Genomic DNA, 24,158 nt, shown 5'->3' with positions numbered 1-24,158 from the left:
ATTTGCAGCAAATAACTTCTTATAATAATATTTTTATTTTGTTGATTTCAGTATGTTGATGTTAAATCCAATGCCCTACCTCAGCAGTACAATACAAAAATTATTTACTATACTTTGTTTAATCACTATAATTTATTTTCTCAAAAAGATATATAAATTACTTCTCCAATAATAATTGAGATGAAAAACTAGTGTTTTTTTCTTTTTTTTATCTTGGATAATTTGAAAGACAGATTTAAGAATCTCGATAGCAATTGATGAGAAAATTTAAGGATGTTAACTTCAATTAACTCCATATATATAAGGATATTAATTATATTATTTTATTACTTAGGGTTCTAATAATTTGTAACGTTGATGGTCTACAATAAATAAACTTGTGCAGCATTATGGGAGGAATAAAATTCAAGATACACGATTTTGTTTTTCATTTTAATTATTCAAGTTACATTATTTTAGATTAATTGTTAGTTTCTATTTTATTTGATATTTTTGTGCCATTTTTTATAGTTTTACATTCAAAAAATGAAAACTAATAATTTCATAGCAAATTAGTTATATTCCAGATTTTATAAAAGTTATAATATTATAGATATATTTCATAAACCATATTTGTGATTAATAAGTATTATATATATATATATGTATATATATATTTATGTACGCATATATAAACTTCAGATAGCATATTCCGAATCTCTTTATTAAGATATTTGAATCTGAATGAATTTGTAAATGCAATTTAATTTGTAATTATTGATTTCATAATTAAATATTGGGTTAAATATTTTTTTTTCACAAAAAAATGAGATTAATTTATCTTCGAACTTTCAGTTAAATTTAGTTTTCAAAAATTTTATAAATATGTAGATTTAGTCATATTAACCAAATTTTGTTAAATTTATTTAATATTTTAAACACATATCAAAACATCATTTTGTTTAAAACATTTATGCTTCAATATTAATAGAGTAAAGCATCAAGTAAAGTTAATAAAATCTTTTTAAAAGTAACTAAATTCACACATACATGTTTAAAAAATAAAAACTATATTAGTCTAAAGTTTCGATGAGAGATTAATTCTAAATTTCATTAAGTAACAAAAATACATGTTCAACCCTTAAATATTTGATTTATTTTAAATTGTTATTTTGTATCATTTGTGCCTGATTTATCTTTTTATATTCACATATTTTATTTACTTCTCCTCATCTCTCTCTTTATATATATATATATATATATATATATATATATATATATATATATAATAGGATATTCTATCTTGATGTTCACATTTTCATTCTCAATTTTACCCTTTAACAAATAATATTTTTTTAAATTAATCTAGTACCATAGTAACAGTTTCATTAAATTTAAAAATTTCTCTCATTTAAATTTTCTTTTTAAGTTAATCATTTTTAAATTAAAAAGCATCTTTAGTAAATATAAAATATAATGGTATACTCCATTTTGTTGTCTACGCTTCTATTCCCAATTATACTCTTTAATAAATAATCATTTTTTAAATTAAACTAATTATTTTATCATTTTTATCTTTTTAAGTAACCCGTTATATTAGATTTAACTGTGTCATTTATTTAATTTTTCTTTTTAAAATTAATCACTTTTAAACTAAAATAAACATCTTTAATAGATAAATTATCTATGAAATAAATTAAAAAATATTTATAACAAAATTTTAAAAAAATAATTATATTTATTTTAAAAATAAAAAAAAGTGAACATATGAGCAACACGCATGTTTTTACACTACATATTTTTTACTTTTTTTTTATTTTTTCTTTTATGTATTAACATATAATACAATATAATTTTTAAAAAAATGCAAACATATATTTGTGACAAATATTGATTTTACACTAGCGAAGTTAATGAAACATCTTCAAATTTTAATTTAGTATGATGTAAAATTTATTGGATAATTTCATTATATACGTGTTGATCTCAAAATGTCTGTGAAGACACTCTTTCTAATACTTCATAATGTAATATAAGTGGAATATTGTAATTTCAACTAAATTTAAAGTGTGTATCTATTTTATAATCTATTATGGAAGTTTTGTAATCATATTAAATAATAATAAGGTTTAATCAATTAAAAACGTGTTTCGTTTTTTATTTGTATTCGATTTTATTTCTTAATTTAATAGGCTGTATACTTTGACAAAATATAAATCAATCTATTGTATCATAGAAAAATCATTATACAATCGAGATGTGTAGATCTATTTTCTTTTTTCAAGACAATTATTTTTTTACAACAATTTCAGTTTTAATATCTAATCTCTTACCCCATGAAATCTTTTACCTTGTTAAGTACTTTTATAAGCTAACATTTGAATTTCACTATTATTCAATATTTTATCAATAATATAATCTAATATGAAAGGTGATTAACATATATCTTCATCTACTACTACCAATAACATTGCGTCAATTGTACGGGAGCGTATGGAGGTGTGAATAGTATTGACCGATAAGAGGCCCAACATTGATTTGGGCTTTAAAAGGGCGAAAGTAAGTCCACGACGAAGATACGATATGATGTTTATGTTTGTGTTTTGGTGGAGGGAGGCGTGGTGGCAGCTGTGAAAGATTGAGAGAGGAAGAAGAAGAATTAGGGTTAGGGTTTGTGGTTGTGGAGAGAAAAGATGCAAGGCGGTGACGAAGTGAGTATAGAAGAGTTGGCCTCGAATCTTTCCCTCTACAAAGATCAACTCCACCAGGTAAGTTCAATTTAACTGTTCACTCACTCTGGTGAAGTATCGGGTTTCGTTTCATTCATTCGTTCCTCTTTCAATGAATTCAGGTCAGACAGCTCCTGAACGATGAACCTTCGAATTCAGAATACGTTGACATGGAGAGGGAACTTTCCGAGGTATGTCCCCTTTTTCTTTTCATGCTGACAACTAATACAACACTTGTCCTACTTCCTCATTATCTCGATCTCAATACCTTCTTTCTCGAGAAAGCAGATCCCTACCATAAAGACATCAGAGGATCCTTGTAGGCAAATTCATTTCTTGAATTTTCTTGCTTCTAAAAGGTGCTGAGGGTACTAGTTTTTATTAGGAACTGCACTTCAGGCAATTTGTAACATGATTCAAATTGCTCAACATGAGGACCATGATCAATTAAATAAGTGAATCTTACATAACAAAACAAAAAACCAAAGACAACCTCGTCAAAATGCACATCACGTCTATCTTGGTTCTTGTGCAGGTGTGCTCTCTGTCGTGATGTCCAGCATGCTTTCTCCCTCTCACCTGATATGAGATGTTCACACTGAGATTCACCTAAGTTAGAATTTTGACATTAATTTTGGTTTATAATGTAAACATTTTCTGAAAACAATTTGTTTTACTGAACTCCAAATATGTGCCCTAAAATTGTGTTACACAGGTCATCGCTCTGACGGAGGAACTCCTTGCAACTGCAAAGCAAAATGAGATGTCAGGTTCAACGGCTGCTCCTAATGCTGGTACATCTCCAACTTTGTCGATACATAAGGAGAATCAAATGGTATGTTCTCTGCATTCTCATTTGATTTTGGAGTTTACTTGCACTATTGCTGTCAGGGAAATCGAAAATAATGATTAGGGAACATGTGACTAATATTGCCTAGTATTTTTTCATACGACGTCTGCCTTCTCCTATACATTTAACATCCTTCTTTTGGTGGATCTTGTGTTTTCCTTCGGAAAGTGAAGCAGTTTTCTTGCCATAGTCTGATTATAATAAAGAAAAAAGTAGAGAGAATTTCTTGTCATACCCAATTTTTACTGCAGTGAGTTATGTCCTCATTTTTATATAGATGTAGTCAGATGAATTTTAATTCTGACCAAGTTGATGTTCTTGTGTGCATGATAAGGGTCTTGTCATATCCCCACTTCTTCCTACCGCCAATTTTCCTGGGGTCCCATTTTCATTTCTGCCTATATTATGATGACTAGGCCTGCTTGTGAGTTATTTTGGTAGTTATTTTTCAAAATATGCATTGGCATATGCCAGGCGTCTGTCTGCTTTTGGCTATAATTTAACTATGCCGATGATCTTATTTGCATTGATATGTATCTGCAAGTCATTGCATTCTTATATTCTAAAGCAGAACCAAGGTACAATTCTAGGTAGAGAAAGTAAGTCAACCCATGGTCTAACTCATTTCTGGATAAACTCTGGTAAACTTTCACATCAAGCTTGAGTTAAACAAGTTTTCAATATTGAAGTCCAACCTAAACTTTGCTTCTCATTGGTCTCAAGTATTATTGTTTTCTTATGGCGCGAATGATTTAAAGAATTTAACTCCTTTTTGAAGTGTTTTTCACTTTAAGAATTTGTCTGTGTGAATATATGTGTTATTTGAGAATTTATGGAGTGTGATTCTGTTTAGTACTATGAGCATCTTCAATGGGAAATTCTTACAAGAATTTATTATCAACAAGAACATTAATTTAATGTGAATCTCAAAAAACTTTCCTTAAAATTTAATATAGCTGCTTAAATAAGTCCATATTTGTGGGATACTCATTAAAATAATGTTTCTTTTTTATCAATAAGGAACTCTTGTAAGAAACTCCCATTGGTGATTTCCCAATGTATTATTATACTTTATACTTTATATACTTTATTATTATCGTTTGCCAATTTGCTTCTCTTGTGGAGATAAAACATAGAATTATTGTCGTGTTAATAGTATTATGTAATAATGCGTGCATGTTTTTAATATTAGTTTTTATGATAATTAAACTCATAACTGAAAACTCTACTTGTCTATGTAGACTTTCAAGTTTGACAACCTTGAGTAGGTAGAACTGCCTGTTCATGATTCATTTAATTGCTTTCATTTGTTAATAGATAAAATTAAAATAGTAAAAGTGGTGGGGGGAAGTAATTGAAATAATCTCTGTATGATGCGAGGCACAAAATATATTCGTGTCCTCAATGTATTTGACACATACGTTTTGAAATACTTATCTGTAAAGTGTTAGCAATTAAAAATCAAAAGAGTGCTTAATGTAGGTAGAAAGAGTGCTTATAAGTTACAACGGTTGCTTATTGGTACAACAAAACACAAGGATCACACACTCAATCCCCTTTTTTCCTAAAATAGTCTCATTTATAACATTTCACTAATATATATTCACACACGCACACACATACATATCACAGTCATAATTTTTTCTTACAGTCATAGTCTCTATATAATTTTTGTCTTATCCTACACCTGTATCAGATATTTGTTTTATCCAACACTTATTTATGTAATTACGAACTGGCAGATGTTGTGGAGGCAACGATTGAAATCATCTCTAAATCTGATGACTTGTTTCGTCACTATTACCCTAATTGTATCTCTATACTCAATACTTTTCTGGTGATTGTTGGTGTGTTGTTTTTTGGTTTCACTTTTGTTAGACATATGATTTGATTATATTAGAGATATGATTTCATTACATAGGAGACATGGTATGATTTGGTAGGGAAATATCTTACCGTCTGTGACTTGTTTTGTCACTAATACTTTCAATAACGTATAACAGCTTGATAGCAGTTCTGATCTTCAAGAGAAATTTCTTATTGGCACCAAAGTTCAGGCAGTTTGGAGTGAAGATGGGGAGTGGTATTTTTGTCTACCACTGTATTTTTTTCAATTTCATTTACCTATGTTTACTGTGTTTTCACTTTGATGTGTTATGAATTTGCAGGTATGATGCTACTATTGAGGCTTATACACCAAATGGTTATTATGTATCCTATGACAATTGGGGTAATAAAGAAGAGGTAAGGCTTGTAAAAACTACTTGATATACACATGATGATCTCATTGCAAGTCATGCGATGTCATACGAGGTCTGCATAATTTTGCCTCTAAGTTCTTCATTGCTTTTTTTTATTTTTTATGGGTATTTTTCCGCACCTAGGAAAACAGTGGGTGGAGGGTTTGAGTTATAAAGGCGTGATCAAACTCTAAACTTTACATAAGCTCATGAAGCTTTCGTAAAATCAATTTGTAGATTCAACTGGTAAGAGTTTACCTAATATAAAATTAATACTAATATTAAAAAATTTGTTAATGACATACAAGCATAACATAATACTCCTGATACAACAATAATTCAATATTTCCACATGATAATAAATAAAAGAGGCAAATCGTAATAATAAAGTGTGTTGAGCCAATTTGTACTAGCTTCTTCACTAGCTTATTCGAGTGAACTTGATAGTTTATGGAAAGAGTTTTGATAGTGAGTTAACTCCTCTTTGTGTAGGATTGATTTTAAGATTTAACTTGATTGTTTGACAACTTTATGAATCTCTTGTTTGGGGGATCCGTATTGGTTGGCCACACCTATATACCAATGCCATAATGAATCAATGTTTGTAAATTATATTCTAGAGAATATTTGGTTATAGTCAAATATTTATACACTTCTCAAGTTTGTTTCTTATACATGGTAATGTTAGGGATTCATAATCGAGTTTGAGTCCCACATTGAGCAGTAATGAAAAAGTTGAGTAACAAATAAGGAGAAAGACCTGTATTGCTTTAAGGTTTTGGGTTAGACATGGTATTATAGTCTCTTATATGTGTTGACTCATGACTAGTTGATATTGAATCTCCCTGGTTTATTCTCTGTGAAAGAACCAACAGATAATAGTCACGCGTTGATGGTGATTGTTTATTACAGGTTGATCCTGCAAATATAAGGCCAATTCAGGAAGGTTCTGTAGATGCTTTGTTAGAAGCTGAGCGAGTTGCGGAAGCTACAAAACAGGCTATCAAACGAAAAATTGCACAAGCTGCATCGATTGATTTACAGTCTCGCAGTCTACCTGCCAAACTTCGTATAGAGGCTGATGATCCTGAGGATGTGGTGAGATGTTTTCAGTAAATCTTCGTATAGTTGCTTTTTATGTTGATGAAATGCTTGAGTTTTTTGGTGTTTTTAAGGATTCTACTTATCATTTGATAAGTCTTTTCTCCTGTTTATTCTTGCAAGAACGAAAATGTTTGCCAGTGGGTTCGGGACTTGTTTTTGTTGGTTGTTTACCTACCACTTAGCTCTGATTACACTGATGACATGTTTTCTGACTCAATCACAGAAAGCTTCTAAACGTAAGAAAATACATGCCTTTAAGTCAAAGATGCGGATGGAGCAACTTGAAGTCACACAAAATAAGCGGCAAAATGCTTGGCAGCAATTCCAGTCAACCAAAGGAAAGGCGAAGAAGGTGCCTTTCTCAAATTTTCAACTTTTTTTGTTGTCACATTAGTTTTTGCACCTTATTTTAGGTTCTGTGACGAATGGTAGTTTTCTTGTAAGTATTGAATTTTTATTGGTATATGCATTTTATAGTATATAGTAAATATTGAACTATGCCAATTGGTTCATTAGGTTACAACAAGGCTTGATTGGATACGATGTTATGCCCTGGTGCTATCTTTTTCTTTTAGGTTCTCTTTTACCGTACAAACGGTAGTTTTCATGATAGAATTGCAATGAATTACTTTTCCATATGCATTATAGTTGTAAATATTGAAAATTAACTGGGCCATTTGGTCCGTTAGGTTACAGTAGTGCTCGGTTAGGAGTAAATTTGTTAAAGCCTTTGCAATTAGGGGAAGTAGAAAGTTACATATCTACAATTTGCTCTAGTTTTATTGAAGCATTAATTCCTTTGATTTTTGCGTTGCTTTTGTATACAACTTGGTGGGGTTTACATGCTTAAATTGAGTTTTAAAAATGATCTTTTTTGTTCTGGTATGTGATACAGATTGGTTTCTTCTCTGGAAGAAAACGAGAGAGTATTTTTAAATCTCCTGATGATCCTCAGGGAAAGGTTGGCGTGACAGGAAGTGGGAAAGGTTTGACAGAGTTCCAGAAGAGAGAAAAACATTTTCACCTCAAAGATGGTACAACTGAAAATGATGATTAGGGTCATATGATACTTTCACCTATTAGCCTTTCAAGTGTATGTATAACATGCTCAAACAAACTATTCACTGTCACTCATGGCTATGTTATCTTGTGAAATGTGGAGACTGTTCTAGATTATGGTATTAGCCTTTATACATTTTTTTTTTCCTTTTAGCTCACTTTATTTCATAATAATATATAACTATTATGATATCATATTATAACAACGTTATTTTCAAAGTTTTATTATTATTAAAGGTTAAATACTTTAAAATTAACTTATTAAAATTGTTTTTCAGAAAAAAAATGATTATTTATATCTAACATAATAAATACCGTAATCTGATTTTAATTTGTTAAAAGTTAATGTGTATATTTCTAGTATTTTATTAAAGTAGTACACTCTTAATATAATTAATTCAAAATTTACATTTATTGTAAAAATAAGTTCATATATTAGTTAAATGCTGTTTAAAAATACGGGTATTAATGCATAGAACATGTAAATTTCTAGAAGTAATTATCTTCAACAAAACATTTACTATATATTCATAATCTACCTTTGATGACAAGTCAAAAGGTAAGTGGTGTATTCTGAATCACATTAATTAGTAAGATGTAAAGCAAAATACCTTGCCCCGACTTTTATAAGCAACTCATGGGAGAACATTGTAGTGTGCTTTTTTGGATCTTTGCATAAATTGTGCTATAGTATAAATCACATGACAATGTCAGGCAATGATGAGATAAATCAAACGACCCTTGTAATCAAGTCCTGTATCAACCATTTATATAATGGAAAAATCACAAGGTTTTGCACTAAGCAAACCAACTTCGAAAAGAATATCTAAGTACATATTTACGTTGAAAAAGAAAGTTAGTAGGTCTGCAGGTAATCTTAATACCAATAAAATATTTCAACTCCCAAATCTTTCATGTGAAAGTTTTCGGCAATGATCATACACAAGAATATGAAGAAGGATAACATGTACAACAGGGAACAAGTAATCAGCATTAAGCATTAGATTAAACAAATCCTAATGAAAATGAGATGCAAACAGTATGAAGAAGATAGTATAAATATTTGCACAATCTACACAGCATCCCATGGCTACACAATTTAAATCTTCAATCAACTGAGAAAGAGAAATAAATTACATTTTAATAGGAGAACATATAAAACATTTTTAAATGTCATAATGACACCAAGAGTTGTTGTCCATCTTTGGATTTGGTATGTGTTTTTATCAGGCAACATAGTATCAACCATCAACCATTTATTACATAATAGGAAGTGGGTCCATTATAGTCAACTCGGAAGGATATGGTCAACGCATGCTACATAATGAAAATAGATTTTTTAACGTTTTCAAATTATTGAACGAGAAAATCTCCGAGTGAGATATTCTAAAAGGTTGTAATATTAAATCTAATTTGTAAGCAAAAATTTGATACCGAGAACTTCACCTGCTATTCACGGGATTTTCAGTAGATGTAAACTCGAAAAATAAAAGTATGACAAAAATATCCAATGATTTCGTAGTATGCTAATTTTTTTTCCTTTTGGTTTAAATTTTTCCCTAGGCAATCGAGGCCGGCAACTGATTATCAGATAATGTAGTAAAAACAAGAAAAAAATACAGAAAAAGGCAAAATATTTCGTCCTATACAAGAAATCACCACTAGTATTTCGATTGCTAGAATCGATTTCTCCTATGTTACAATAAAATAAACAAGTTTTCCAGGCTTCTGCATCAAACAGCGAGATGTCTTGGTAGGTAAAATTTCAAAACTCCTTCCAGAACTATGATTGAGAGAGATTGAGAGAAATTACATCTGTATGTGAATCATTCATTGCGGATTGAATAATATTTATCCCACAGAGTTTGTGATTTCGATATTTCGTTCATAAGATTCTTAAACTTAACACTGCAATCTCCTCCGCTGCAAAATGTAAAGTTAAAATGTATATATATACGTTTCACATATAAACAGACAAAAATGAAAAGAGAAACATAAAGGAGGAAAGATTCACTTCAATAATAAACAGATCCACTACCAGAAAATGAGGGAATTGTAAAACGCGACAACTATATTTGTCAGAAAAGGTAAATTGTTCTTGTCTACATAATATGGTTGCAAAAAACTCGGCATATAGTCGGTGTTTTCAAAATGGCTACATGCAGTGAAAAATATATCAAATTTAAACAGAGCATGTTACAAGATTTAATTACTTTTTGTCTCTGTTTCCGTCCAAAAATGTTTAGTTGATCCTCTAATTTTTCTTACCCTCACTTTGGTCCAGATTTTTGAAAAAATTGATGTAATTTGGTCCTTTTTGTTAAATTTCTTGACACAGATGAAGGATTTTTCATCAAAATTGAACCCTTCATCAAGATTGAAGATGTTAATAAGAGTGATTTGCTTTGTTAGTGTAATTAACGTAATTCTATTGTCAATTTTAGTGAAAAATCATTGATTTGCTAAAAAAGAACCAAATTGTATAATTTTTTCAAAAATCAAGACCAAATTGAGACTTAAAATTGGAGATCAATTTCATATTTTTGAACAAAAACAGGGAAAAAAGAAGTAATTAAACCTTGTTACAATTTGTAGCATACTGTTTTTATAATAATACTATTACCACATAATATTCAATGAGAAATCTAAATTAAGATGCAAAACATAAACTTTGCCTACAAGAAAAGATCACAGGCTGATTTGAGTATTCTTAAGTGGTGTTTGGCTATTTAGGTCTTAAAAGCTGATTTAAAGGGGAAAAAACAATTAAAGATATTTAGTAATTTATAGCTTTTTTAGCTTCACGGTTACTTCTAATTTAAGGTCATCAGTCTGGAATAGTGAAGAGAAAAGAGGAAAAAAATAGCTTCTATCTAAAAGCTTTTCTATAACTGTTGGGTCCATTTTTTCCTATTAATAGCTGGTTATACACTACCTTACTAGATTTCTAAGAAGCATTTTTCATTTGGTTTATTAAGCGTCAGCAAAAGACGAGTAGTTCGGTTCGAAAACAGGTCAAAACACATACCTTATGCGGTTCAAGGATGCAATAGCCCGAAGTGCACTTCGAATCATGTCTTCATTACGATCTACTTCTTGCTTGACAGCGTCTTGCTTCGGCTTAAAATTAATAGTCTTCTGGAGAGGATCAACCAATGAATCCAACACTGAAAGGTAAAAATACGAGTTAGAAAAGAGAGATGCAACACGGGAAAAGCTTGATACTACGCCAGAGGCAAAATTAACCTGCTAAGACTGCAGAAGGACACTTGTCAGCTAGTTTTGAAAGTATCAAGTGGCACGGCATTTTAACATCATAATGATCTGAAAAAACACAAATATATCCTTAAAATTAGTACCAACAAAGAAAGGGAAAGATACAGTTGGATTCTCAGTCCTCTGTGCATTTCCAGTACAAAAACATATTCAACAAATTCAGAAAGAGGGGAAGCATAGTGCTAAAAGCAACGGCAATATACAGAGTCTAGAAAACAATTTGAGTGCTGCTCAGTAGCAATAGCAGAAAACTAGTTTTTTTCGTTAAAATTAGTACACGAATCATCATAAAAGTTTGACATTTGAGGACATTGCGGTGGAAAACGGATGAAAGATAGAGTTCATCCAAAGAAAATATATCAACTGTCAACACGAAATTAAAATTCACAGTTTCCCTTGAAGCAGCCTATCTGCTTGCAGGAGTACGGCTATAACAAATAGAGTATTATTGTGCACCATGTTCCCTTAAGGACAAGTGAATCAGAACCAGCAAATGTAATCCGCAGTGATGGAGAATAGATTACAACTAATGCTTACCATCCAAACCAGACTTAAGATAAGGAACAATGAATGATGAGGGGTTCACTTGATCAAGACAACTGTCCAGTAATGTGTCTACACATTCAAAAGCTGCCTTCCTCAATTCAAGTCCATCATCCACAATATGCTTGAAAGGACCAAGATCAACCGTCCTTATGAGCTCTTGCTGTCAAATTTTCATTATAAAAATCAGATCACCTCCCATATTTAAAGTGGGCTCAAAAACCACTACAGAATATATTAAAATTAAATTAAATGTTCAAAGAATCAGAGGAAATAGAAAGTGTTTTTATTGTAGTATGTATATACTCAACAGAAACATATGGAACAAGTGTATCCCAAGGTTACCTTAACAATTGTTTGATCGTATAGAAGAGGCAACAGATCAGGAAGAAGCCCCTTGATGAGATTTGGCTTATTGTGTGCAAATGTGCTTAGAGCCAAAACAGCAGCTCTCCTAACATGCTGCATGCTCATATTTACAACCAGCAATAAATAAGTTCAAGCTTAATACACCATCGCAATGTAAGGAACAAATACACAACCAACAAAAAGAACATAGCATGTTATATTTCTTAACATTCATTAAGGTGATTAAAAACTCACCCTGTCGTTATCCTTGATAAGCATCAGAAATGAGGATATTTCAGGGTATATGATCTCATCTATCTTCTCTGGACGTTCAACTATAGAGTACTTCACAGCAATGACAACAGTAGCTCGAGTAAATGCAGCTGGGCTGGTTGTTCTTACCTATAGAAGTTTCAAAACATACAAACACAATCATCAAGTATGAAAGATGTAAAAAACAGTCCCATGTACAGGATACCAAAAGAAAATTTAGATACCTTGAGTGCAGGAACAAGTTTTACAGGCTCAATAAGTGCAATTTTGCCCAAACACTCCGCCACTACATTGCGCACTCCCTCTTCCTCACTTTCACAGTGGTTGAAGAGTAAATTAAGTATTTTCTCCACACTGGACTCTTGAAACTCTGCCTTATCAACGGATTGTCTCACAATAACCTGTCAGGTAGGGGCCAAGAGAATTGTGTATATTAATATTAAATTAAACATTTTTGAAATTTCATGATTGCGTATATATTTAATAATAGAAAGAAATCACATCCAATTGTAATGCAACATACCTCTTTCAAAGAATGGAGCAAGAGATATTGTTTCTTCTGTTGATTATCAATCTGATCCAAGATAAATGGCAAGTATTTTGGAAGATTACCAACAGCAATGTTACCAAGAGCATATGAGGCAGCAGACTTTATCTCTTCAAAAGGAGACTGGAAAGATTCAATAACAATGTTTTCTATGTGTTCATGCGTACTTAGATCCTTCCTTCTACCAATCTCCCCCAAGCATAAAAGGGCAAGGTGCTGTTTAGCCTTTGAAAATTAAAAGGGAAAAGCATTAATGATCACTAATTACAGAATACATGAATTTCGAAGCAGTATATTCTCAACCAGAATCACATTTCTCAGATGTTGTTTAAGTCAAAAATAGTAAATCCTTGTCATCATAAATTACTTTCTATTATTACATATAGAAATAACACTATCAATCTCATTGCTTTTCAAAAGTGATTCATAAAGACAACTTTGGTTTTACAACGAGACAATGTTTCTATAATTCTATATTACCCACACTTATATGTTTCTTGTAGTTTTATTGGATATAATTTAAAAATGATTTAAAAGAGACACATCACCAACATTAATCAGTGAAATATCCAAAAGTATGGACGTAGGATATGGGAAACAAATAAGAGTATTGGTGCTTCACAAGTTTGAGTACTTTATGGATAAATATTGGTATTGGATACGTGAAGTAAATTGAAGTGCCGGTGCTTCATAACACAATTAGAAACATGGGAGAAAAAAATTACCGAATTAGAACTACTGTCATCCTTGAGAATGTCAGTAAGCATTTTCACTGTAGATGAGCACTTCTGATCACCAGCAGCAAGGCATAGAACAGCCACACACTGGGCAATCGAATGCAAAGCTTGTTTAGCAATGCCACCTGACTGAGGAGAAGGCTTAGCACAGGCAAGTAGTGACTCTAGCAGAGAATCAAAACTAGTATTTGCGGAGTAGACTAAAGCAGCAAAAAAGTTTTGCAAAGCCTGTAGCAATCATCAAAAGAAAACCCTTATAATACATATATTATACTTCATATAAATTGGGACAAGAGCAGGCACATGTGTAATAATTACCAAGAGTGCTTGCCCCTGCAACAATGAGCTTTTAATTAATGTTAGAGCTTGAGGAAGAACTTTGTTTCTAACAGCCAAACCAATACTTTGATTTGACCTCTTATCACCCATTAATGTGCAGCAGAGTTCCAGGGCAAGAGCTGTCATGTGCAAGTCAGAATCACTGAAACACAAGCAACAAAATTAAGCAACAAAAAATGGAATCAATTATTCCATATCACCTATTACCAATCTGCAGAAAGTAGGCAAGTAAGACAAACCTAATAAGTCCAGACAGTTCTACAATAATAACTTCATAAGCAGACAACACAATCTTATCACCATAAGCAACTATAAGTGAATTCAAGGTTCCCAAGGTAGCCTGTCTTAAAGCACGATTAGCCTGTTTGCAAACCAGTAAAACAAGGCTTAGCACATTTCACGTGTTACAGTGAGAAACTCTCAAGAATATAAGCAAATTGAACTTAAAAATCAAATTGCCTACATGAAATAATAAAGTACACCATAAGCTGATAAACATATTAGTGAGAGGAGTAGCATACTTTTCGAAGGAATGCAGTCAACTCTGCCACCACATGCTCCAGAACACATGACAGATCCACCCGAAGTGGAGAAGCGGCAATGACAGCAAATGCCTGCATAACAATGGTAACATTCAAGACAACAGGATCTAGCTACACAAGAACTTCTACAGAAAACACAATTAAAATATTTCAATTTAAATAATTGCATATTCAATTCCTACTACTTTGTATTAGGGGAATTTCATCCTCAGATTGGTTAGGTTTGGTATGTAGAAAAATTTGCACAAAACGGATTTAATATCCCGATCCTTGAGGCATTGACAGAAAATTACTCTCTGATTGATCTCTACTGCTCCACTTGGTTCCACAAACAAAAGGCGAAGTTGTGAAGCAGTAAAAAACAATCTCACTAAGCTTCACTGGCCAGAAAAACCTGATATTATTTAAAACAAATCACACAAAGTATATATAAACTATTTGTTTCGATATTTTATTATAATTTGTTGTCCCTTGACTAACATTATAACCACACCAGTATGATGTTTTCATTGCATGAAAAAATACATTAAAATAATTGAATGTAAAGTCTGATTTCAAATGTATGTAAACATCTACAAGCTATCTTTTCCATATTACATCTTAAAAAATATAGGGAGACATAGGGTGCCTCTTCCCCCCTAGTAATACAAGGACGGTGGATCAAGGCTAGTCAGCGTTAAAATTCACTGAACTATACAAAAAAATAATCAAGCAATTAGATACTTAACCTACCAGCTGATCTAGCAAAAAAAAAATCAACCCAATTATTTTTTCTCAAGTTCTCCCACAAACATGTTTACTTCGATTTCGAACACCCCTAGCCTGTGGATCATGTAAAGGAGGGAAGGACACCTAAAGAGCATTGCAGCAAAAAAATCCCAAATTTGGGATAAATTCTAACTATTTATATTGAAATAAAATGAATATCATATTTCACATTCATTACACAACAGTTAATATTTAAAAATTTATTTTATATGAAACAGATTTAGACCTTTATCTGAATTAAAATCATGACTACTAAAAAAGTATCCACTTTGGATACACTAGAAGAAGTCAATCTCTTGAACCTTAAAAATTCCCTTATTATTATACAATAAACAGTTTTTCAACAGCACAAGAGACAAGTTGCAAGCCAAGACAATCATCTTAATGCACAATATTCAACAGACCAACCTTAACAGCAGTAAGTCGAGTTATCTCATTTCCCATACGATCAACAAGCACAGGAAGACATGCAGGTAATTCTGCATTTAGATGGTCGCCAAATGTTGACACAATTAGTCCCATGCAGGAAATAGCACACTCTTTAACCTCCTGCACAGGAAAAAGGTTATTATATATGATAAAACATATAAAGAATTCTTCTACAGTTATCCAACTAACCTGATCCTGATCTTGGTTTATTAAGCGTGACATAATGCCATTATATATGGGTTGAACGTATGGTCTGAAATCAAAACCAGACCCCTACACAATAATGCCACTCTGATTGTTAGAAATAGGCCTAAACATTATTTCTAAAACCAAAAACAAAGACATACCTCAATGTTTGGTCGCACAACCCGAACAAGTTCTCCACATACTCTCAAGGCCTCTGCAGTGACCTTGTAATAACGTTCACCAACAGCTGACAGAACAGGAGCAGAAAGAGCCTACAAGCAGAAACATAAATGTAATTGATCACAAAATGCAGCCGTATGTTTATCCATATACATGGAAACTAACATACCACATACATGTCACTGCCTTGCATCAAAGAGTTTGACAGGAAAATTTAAGCAATGTGTGTCAAGGAATTGCTTCAAGTAAAGAATTATGCAACCAAGGGAAGGATTTTATTTTGACACATCCCCCTCATGAAGCCCCAATACTGTGTATAAAAGATGGTGTAGAACAAGATCTTTATAACTGCCTATTGTGTGTGTTGGTCTGGTCTGGCACTAAACAGAACCATAAAACACTGGAATGGCAAAGAGATTGAATTTTACATAACTCAGTTAACTAGGAATGACACTATGTCAAAGAAACCATGGAACAAAAACCTCATATAATACACTCCCTCTAGACTAAAATATAAGCAAAAAAGGGTTGTCAGGTGGACTAAAATATAAAACATATTTCAATTCCATGAAACCTTATTTAATGCTACTCTTTCAGAAATACCCTTATCTTTAAACCTAAGCACATTCTCAACAAATATAATTAAGGGTAATTTAAGTGAAGTACCTCTTTATTCTATGGAAACAAGAATATTAAACAAACTTAACCACTATTCGTAATCAATGTGAAAGTAGTTAATTTTGCTTATAATTGAGTCCAAAGGTAGTAGCTACTTTCAAAAGATCAACATACTCAATAAGTGGAATACGAAGAGAAAATTAAATATCCGGACAAGATGAGGGAAACACTAGAATGAGTAATAATAATTTCAAGGGAGCATATTTTGTGAGGTCTTCTCTGAATTCAACACAATCATTAAGGCTATAGACACATCACAGATTGGAAAATCACAAAATAATCCACTTTTTTCAAGCATCAATTCTAGTGTTTTTCCAATCTAAATTATGATGCGCTGTGTGACAAACAGTCCAACCCACAAATCATAAACTAAACAAGGTGTTAAAAATGCCAATTTCAGCACCTAATATCTAGTGTGACAACTGTAGCAGAGTTGCTCTCTCTCTCATAATCCAATTCTTCATGCTCAAGCGAAGCATGTAGAGCTTGGTGTTTTTTCCGAGAAAATTGTAGACAACACTTTGAAAGTTCTGCATTTCCCTTCTGATCAACAAACGATGTGTTGATTCTTCACCAAGCTCTTTCTCCTACACCCTTCTGGTTCTTGAGGAACAAGCTGAAAGTGATTTCAGGAGAGTCACCTTCGGCTTAGGGGGTTATGTTAGAGAATATAGCCTAGCGTACCCATGGGAACAGTCTCTTACTGTAAACCTGCTGTATTCTATCTCTCCTCTGTTAGCTAGATTAAGACAATTAGTGCCCAGATACTTTGAACATGGATACTGTTGTACTCATTTCTTCAACGAGAGAAAATCCATAACAAATTACAGATTCAGTTTTTCTCTCTCAGTTGATCTAGTTTCTTTAGAAATGCTAACAGCAGATATATTTATGTTTTCACATGATAAAGCTCACCCATTACTGTACCTGAATTGTTGCTATAACACAAGTCATAAAGCTTCACAAACACCAATTCAAAGATTAAATTAAACAAGTAATACTGTTTACCTTGATGTAAGGGTGAAAAACATCAGGAGAATGTGAAGATAACACCAATCTTGTAAATGTTAGAGCCTCAATCTTTAAATTCGAGGTAGAAGATTTGTCCTGACGATTAAAAGAAAAGACAAGCAATCAGTACTGGAAAACAAGCTGAGTTTATGATAAATTATAATTGAAACGAATATTGCTTACATTTAATGCTTTTTCAATTCCTGGAATGAGAGATCCAATGTGGTCTGCAAGACAGTTCGGCAATACAACCACAAGTTCTTTCAAAACAGAAAAGGCTCCAACCTGCATAGACATTGATGCTTAAGATTCGGTGATAATTTAAAAAAAATAAAATAAAATAAAAAATTCAATTACCAACTTTTGATGACTACTACCTTTGTCTTGATAGATTTCTCACGCAACTGCCTATTTATAGATTTGACAATCTTTGAGACTTCTTGCTTCAACAACCATCGAGGACTGCATTACATATCAGCCCTAAGACAGTCAATAATTGCTATATTTTATGACATATAGTAAAACCAAGGCTTGTCGACAGGAAAAGCTGAAGTAATAACCATTGTGGATGTTCATTCATATTGCTCTTAAAAAAACAGATGAAAGTCATAAACCAAACGTGGCATTGTAAAATTTGGACGTATATTTATGAGCTTCTAAAAGCAGTCGTTATAGTTACACTGATAAGATAATATTAAAAATTAATTTTCTCATACACCAGCACTAAAGAACAATATTCGGATACAGATTTATTTAGTTGACACCTCCATATAAGGAGCAATAAATATATAGGTACCTATCATAACCGAGTTTCTACAAGATAACAAATCTTAAGGAGCCTACTACTCGGTCGTTTAAAATATTCATCTAAGATTTACATATAGTAATATTACTGAGTGTGCATCTTCAGTTAATATGTCTAGAAGTTCACAATCAATTTAATTATAAATTATTAACAAGCAGTAAAGACATTCATCAAAAGAAATAAAGAGATTTTACACTAGGAAAAGGATGAGCCACTTGCCTCATTTCATTTGCATCAAGCTGCCCTTTTGTGACGTTTCCAGTTTGGCGCAAGAGCTCAATGAAAGTATTAAATACATCCATCTGCAACATATTCATGTTAAAAAGCAACCTTGTGCAGTAAAGACGACAATTAATATCTCTACTTGGGCCTACCTTGACATTTTCTTCCCTTTCTTTGAATCTGTCAATTAGTTTTGGACAAGCCTAAACAATGGATAAAAATTTCAAAGTTAGATAGTCATGCAACTAAGTATTATGAAGGAGCAAACAGCTATACAAGCAAACACAGTCGGGTTTTCTAGAGAATAAAAAACTTATTAGGACATAAGACTATTAAAAATATCTAATCAAACTACGGACCTAGTAACTCTAATGTTTATCTAATACCAAGAGATAGATAAAATGATATAAGAACAGCAATATTTTTGTAGGAAATCCCACATTGACTAAATATTAAGCCAAATTATATTATATAAGTGGACTACAAAACTCACCTTACAAACAAGCTTTGTGAGGTAAGTTAGGCATAAACCTACTTATAAGGATGGTATCAAAGTTATTCAGAACCTATTCTAGTAAAGTTCATTGGGGGTTTTATGCCATTCCCTAAAGGGCTCCCGCTAGATTGCCCACAACTCGAGATGTTCATTCATCAATGTGAGGAGGTATGTTAAAAAGCTTACATCAACTAGAGATGGTACCAAATTATAGCATATGACAAACTTCACCTTACAAACAAGTTTTGAGAAATTGAGTTGAGTATAAACGCAATTACTAAAATTAGGCACACATAGCATAGCTACCTCATCATACAGCTTTGACAAAATTTCAGGACGAGAAACAATCAATGCTGCTAAGCATTTAGCTGCTGCTCGGCGAACTTTCCAGCTGACATCTTCATCATCTGTATATTCATTTGCACTCTCACTGCAAAAGGTAGCATGTTTGGGATGATTAAAAAGATGAATGTCATGCAAACATTAAAAACATACTGCAGCTAAATGAACCAAAAAAAAAACATACTCATCCTCCTCCTCTTCAAGACCTTCATCGTCAGTATCCTCCTCCATGTTGTCAGTGAAGTTTGGATCATAACTTAAATATTCCAGTGTCAGATGAAGAATTTCATCACAGTAAACAGAAATATCCCTTGGACACCTTAGAAGAAAGCTTTCCAGTGCCTTAACAAAATTTTAACATCATTCAGATGACGGAATAACATACTTCAGAGTACTAAGGTTACTGATAATAAACAAACATGGCACCTGCAAGCTGTACTCACGAAGCTCTTCATCATTTTCCGAGGCATTAGTACAATAATTGATTAGCACTGGAACAGTGTCTCCAAGATGGGGCCCAAATCGATAGCCAACAGCCCGACTGAAAATTAGTTCAAACTTGTTGATAACAAGAAAAAGATTCTTTCTCAATATTCTCTATAAAAATAAAACAAAGCACAAGGAATGGATTAATGAGAATACTAACCTCAAAGCACCAATCATCTGTATATTTGTACGGATCATTTCAGACTTGGCAACTTTATTTTTTAAGTTAGAAACAACTTCAACTGTTGCCTTTGCCAGCAAATCATCTGACAAGCTTGAAGAGAGAGATGCTGACAAAATGAAAAGTTTAACGAGATGAATACAGTTTTGCTTTCATTGACAACATCTTCAAGCAAATTAAATTTGAGACCATTTTAGGCTTACAAACAGCTTGCTTCAAGGTATTTTCATTTTGAAATTAGTAATTACATGTATTGGGTTCAATTAATTTAAGTTCCATCACAAACAAAATAAACATGAACTTGCTTAATCTATTTAAATCCCGAACTTTGTAAATTTGTCTGGAGGCCATCATCAGTCTTTTCATGTACTAGTTAGTGTTTCTAATTATTTGCTCATAGCTAAATAACAGACTTTAAAAATAAAAGACATCAATAATATGACAATATTCCTTATTTGAGATAAGTTCCAACATGCAAGCAAACATTGAATTTAAAGATAGTATTCAATATAATAGAATACATTAAGGATTACCAATTTAGTCTGAGTCAACCATGTTTATCAAATAAAGTTCAAAGTCAGATTTACCCCACATTCCAGTTATAATGAAAATCTAAGTGAATTTTCAAAATTCAAAAGGTTCCAAATCAGAATATGGAAAAGCCACAGATGGCACAACTTGAGTACAATTTTTCTCTAAACAAATTCATTAATGGAATTCAACAAGGTGAAAAAGGAAACTTGACAACACTCAAAACGCAAAAAGTAACATTAACTCTCCAATAATAAGTAATAAACAAATCTTTCTATGAAAATCAAATACAGAAAGTTTAAATTCATCTTACCAATGCATGCCACCGTCTTCTTGCGCACACTAGCTTGATTAGAACTTAACTGAGAAAGCAAGGAACTTAATAAAAGTTCGTGGTCTGCTGCCATTAGATTTCCAAATTTATGAAGCACATCACATAAAATATCTAGAGATTCACATTTAATCTCAGAGCCCATTCCCTGTAGATGAGGAGTATATTACAACACGATGTCACTTAGAAAAACACTAAATAAGCAGTTCGTGATTAATAATTAAGTACAGGAGGAGGAGGACCAAACTAAACAACTTCATAAATAATCACTCCTGGGCCAGTGAGCGTGAGTAGACCCAAACCAAACCTCAAGGCTAAAATCAATGCTAAAAATAAATCTAATCCCCTTTGTCTCACAAGTCAATGAAGTCTTGGACAATGTAGACATAAAACCATTCAAACTTCTCTTTGAATAGCTGGTTTGAATAGTTGGTTCATAACACAGTTTCAGTGCTTTATGACCCAGTTGTCTAGAGCTCAATCCCTATCACTCCTATTCATCTATAGAAGATGAATCTCAAAGTTAAATACGTGGGCCAGTGCGTTGCCCACAGTTAAACCTCATACAATCCATCTTGCATGATAGAGTGGGATGGATAATTTCACCTAATAACTCATGCTTTCAAGATGGCAGATTTATGGATAGTGATATACAAGGGTAGTATAACAATAAATATGTAGATTAAAAATGAAAGACATTGAAATTTTTATATAATTCTCGTCATCTTGAACAGGTACATAACAGATGAGAAACCATGGAACACAGATTAAGTAATCTGCATATATGCACAATGAAGTTTAATGGTGGCATCAGCCTATGACAAAACCACAGCCCGATGCACTCAGCCTTGCATAGAGACCAAGCAAACCTACAGGACCTTTTGATTGAGCCACTATACAGATAATTTTAGATGATGTGGAAATGGATTATAAGTGCCAATACTGCATTTTACTTTTGCTAGACTCCTTTTGTTAACTAAAAGTGCGGATAGTCAATGATTGGCTATATACAGCACCCACAATACAATTACAGCTTTTAAGCAAAACTACGAACTTACAGGACCAGTGATTCCTTTTATCAATTGTGGCGTGAGGGTTTGGAGAATAGATTGTGCAAGAGACTGAGTAGAAACTTCAGCAACAACTGTCTTCAAAGCTATGCTAGCAATGTCACGATGCTGATCCTTCCCATTTAGCAATTTGTCACATAATTTACTGGTCATTTCCACCACCCTTACCTCACTCACCTTCCTCACTAACGGAGCAAGACTGCAATTTCAAACAAATTTGAACTAATAAATAAACTATAGCAACACTAATGCTTTATCATTTGTTATCTTCATGTGCCAAACTGAATGCACTAGAACATAAAACAAACACATACATACAAATCATTAGCAGCAATAACAAACGCTATGACTTGTTAAATTATGTGATGTAATTTCAATGTGCCCTATATTGCACGAGCAACAGTTCTGGTACTGAACTTTCAAAACCTTTAAAAACTTGTCATTAAAATATCCATGATTATCCTTTTAAACTCTAGAGCAATGAATGTCCCGCTCAACTTAACCATGAAAAACAAAAGAATACAAATATTTGAAATGTTGTGCATACATTACATATGAGGGGAAGTAAAAGAGTGAGCAAAGAGGAAATGCGTACCATTTGACAGCAAGTCCAGAAACATCTCCAGCTGCATCATCAAGCTGTTGTATGATGATGTTTGTCAATTTTACCTCCAGATCAGCATCGGCCTTAAACGTCGCTTTGCTCAACTCGTTCAGCAAATCAGAGGTGGCCATGTATCTGTAATCTTTGTCCTTGCCAGTCATCTGCGCCAAGAAATCGGTCAGCATTCAACATAAACAGCTATAATGCATCAATACATGAACATCATAACATGTATATGCATACCTTTTCGAGTATGCCAGTCAAAGCTAAATTCGCCATGTTTCCGCAGTTTGAATAGAGTGAAATCTCGCTCAGCAATCTGAGAAGTGGCAAAGAAACATGGTTGATAAAAGAAGAAGAAAAAGAGATGTGAGAAAACCTAGATTGAGAGTGAGATGAGAAGTGAGTAGCAATGGAAAACCTTATTGTTTGGAATTGTAAAATTGTGGGAAGCTGAAATGGTAATGGCCAGAAGAAGCGGAGCCGAACCCTAGGAAGACAATGGATCAGAAATTGAAACCGATGCACTTCTTCTTCTTCTCTGCTCTTTTCTGATTGCAAGTGTCTCTTCGCTCCTCATGCCACAGCCTAAAAACTTTCACATCAAACCCTATTCACTTTCACTTATTTTCTATTTCCTACTGCATTTTATTATTGTTATTTTGTTTTTTTTTATTATTAGGCTTGATTATCTTTTGAATTCATAATTAATCTCAAACTTTCTTTATAATATTTTTGTTATTTATTAAATTCTTCAAATTCATTTTCAGTCCAATATTTACAGTTAGGTAATATCGTTAACTTTATCATAACTCCTCTTGGATGTCGTTACGTAATATTCTGAAAAATCTAAAATAACTCCTCTCGAATGTCGTTACATAATATTATGAAAAATTTTTAAAAATTATGATGAGATCTTTCTCAAATATTTAATATATTTAAAAATAAAATAAATTTAATTAAAAATATAAAATTAAAGATAACACATATAAGAATGTAAAATACTAAAAATATAAAATATGTAATTATAAAATTATGAAATAAAAATTAAAAAATAAAAAGATTATAAAATATAAAATTATAAAATATATAAATATAAAATAGTTAAATATGTTTCTGGTCCCTCAATTATAAATGAAAATTAAAATTAGTCTTTTTAAGAAATTTTCGACTAATTTAATCCCTCAATCTTAAAATTGCCATGAGATGTATATGAAACGTTAAATAAACTTAACAAACTTTGATTGAAAATACTAAATTCATACGGTTTTG

At 32.3% G+C, this 24,158-nt stretch overlaps 2 protein-coding genes across 2 annotated transcripts; one reads left to right on the top strand and one right to left on the bottom strand.

Annotated features, from left to right (window-relative positions):
- The first annotated feature begins 2,546 nt into the window (after positions 1 to 2,546).
- Positions 2,547 to 8,078, top strand: LOC114178149 (nucleic acid binding/RNA binding protein). The gene is made up of 8 exons (XM_028063885.2): positions 2,547 to 2,747; positions 2,831 to 2,899; positions 3,424 to 3,543; positions 5,562 to 5,641; positions 5,727 to 5,802; positions 6,711 to 6,896; positions 7,126 to 7,254; positions 7,798 to 8,078. Exons 1-8 carry the CDS (start codon positions 2,673 to 2,675, stop codon positions 7,957 to 7,959), a joined length of 897 nt encoding a protein of 298 aa, XP_027919686.1. The 5' UTR covers positions 2,547 to 2,672; the 3' UTR covers positions 7,960 to 8,078.
- Positions 8,079 to 9,475: 1,397 nt separating this feature from the next.
- Positions 9,476 to 23,514, bottom strand: LOC114178484 (cullin-associated and neddylation dissociated). Its single transcript, XM_028064418.2, has 29 exons — positions 23,308 to 23,514; positions 23,130 to 23,205; positions 22,878 to 23,047; positions 22,271 to 22,481; positions 21,195 to 21,360; positions 20,330 to 20,459; positions 20,110 to 20,224; positions 19,868 to 20,025; positions 19,648 to 19,771; positions 18,998 to 19,048; positions 18,843 to 18,925; positions 18,196 to 18,280; positions 18,002 to 18,103; positions 17,816 to 17,914; positions 16,111 to 16,221; positions 15,953 to 16,036; positions 15,743 to 15,883; positions 14,546 to 14,638; positions 14,264 to 14,385; positions 14,004 to 14,166; positions 13,674 to 13,913; positions 12,925 to 13,173; positions 12,626 to 12,802; positions 12,384 to 12,530; positions 12,126 to 12,242; positions 11,775 to 11,943; positions 11,208 to 11,285; positions 10,990 to 11,128; positions 9,476 to 9,884 (listed from the first exon to the last, which is right to left on the bottom strand). Exons 2-29 carry the CDS (start codon positions 23,163 to 23,165, stop codon positions 9,788 to 9,790), a joined length of 3,657 nt encoding a protein of 1,218 aa, XP_027920219.1. The 5' UTR covers positions 23,166 to 23,205; positions 23,308 to 23,514; the 3' UTR covers positions 9,476 to 9,787.
- Between the last annotated feature and the right edge of the window lie 644 nt (positions 23,515 to 24,158).

Source organism: Vigna unguiculata, chromosome 3 (genome assembly GCF_037176805.1).
Source record: "Vigna unguiculata cultivar grain cowpea cultivar isolate G323 ecotype 2 chromosome 3, ASM3717680v1, whole genome shotgun sequence".
Lineage (NCBI taxonomy): Eukaryota > Viridiplantae > Streptophyta > Magnoliopsida > Fabales > Fabaceae > Vigna > Vigna unguiculata.
The sequence above is the reverse complement of the archived record's forward strand: the minus strand, read 5'-3'. Positions and strand labels throughout refer to the sequence as shown.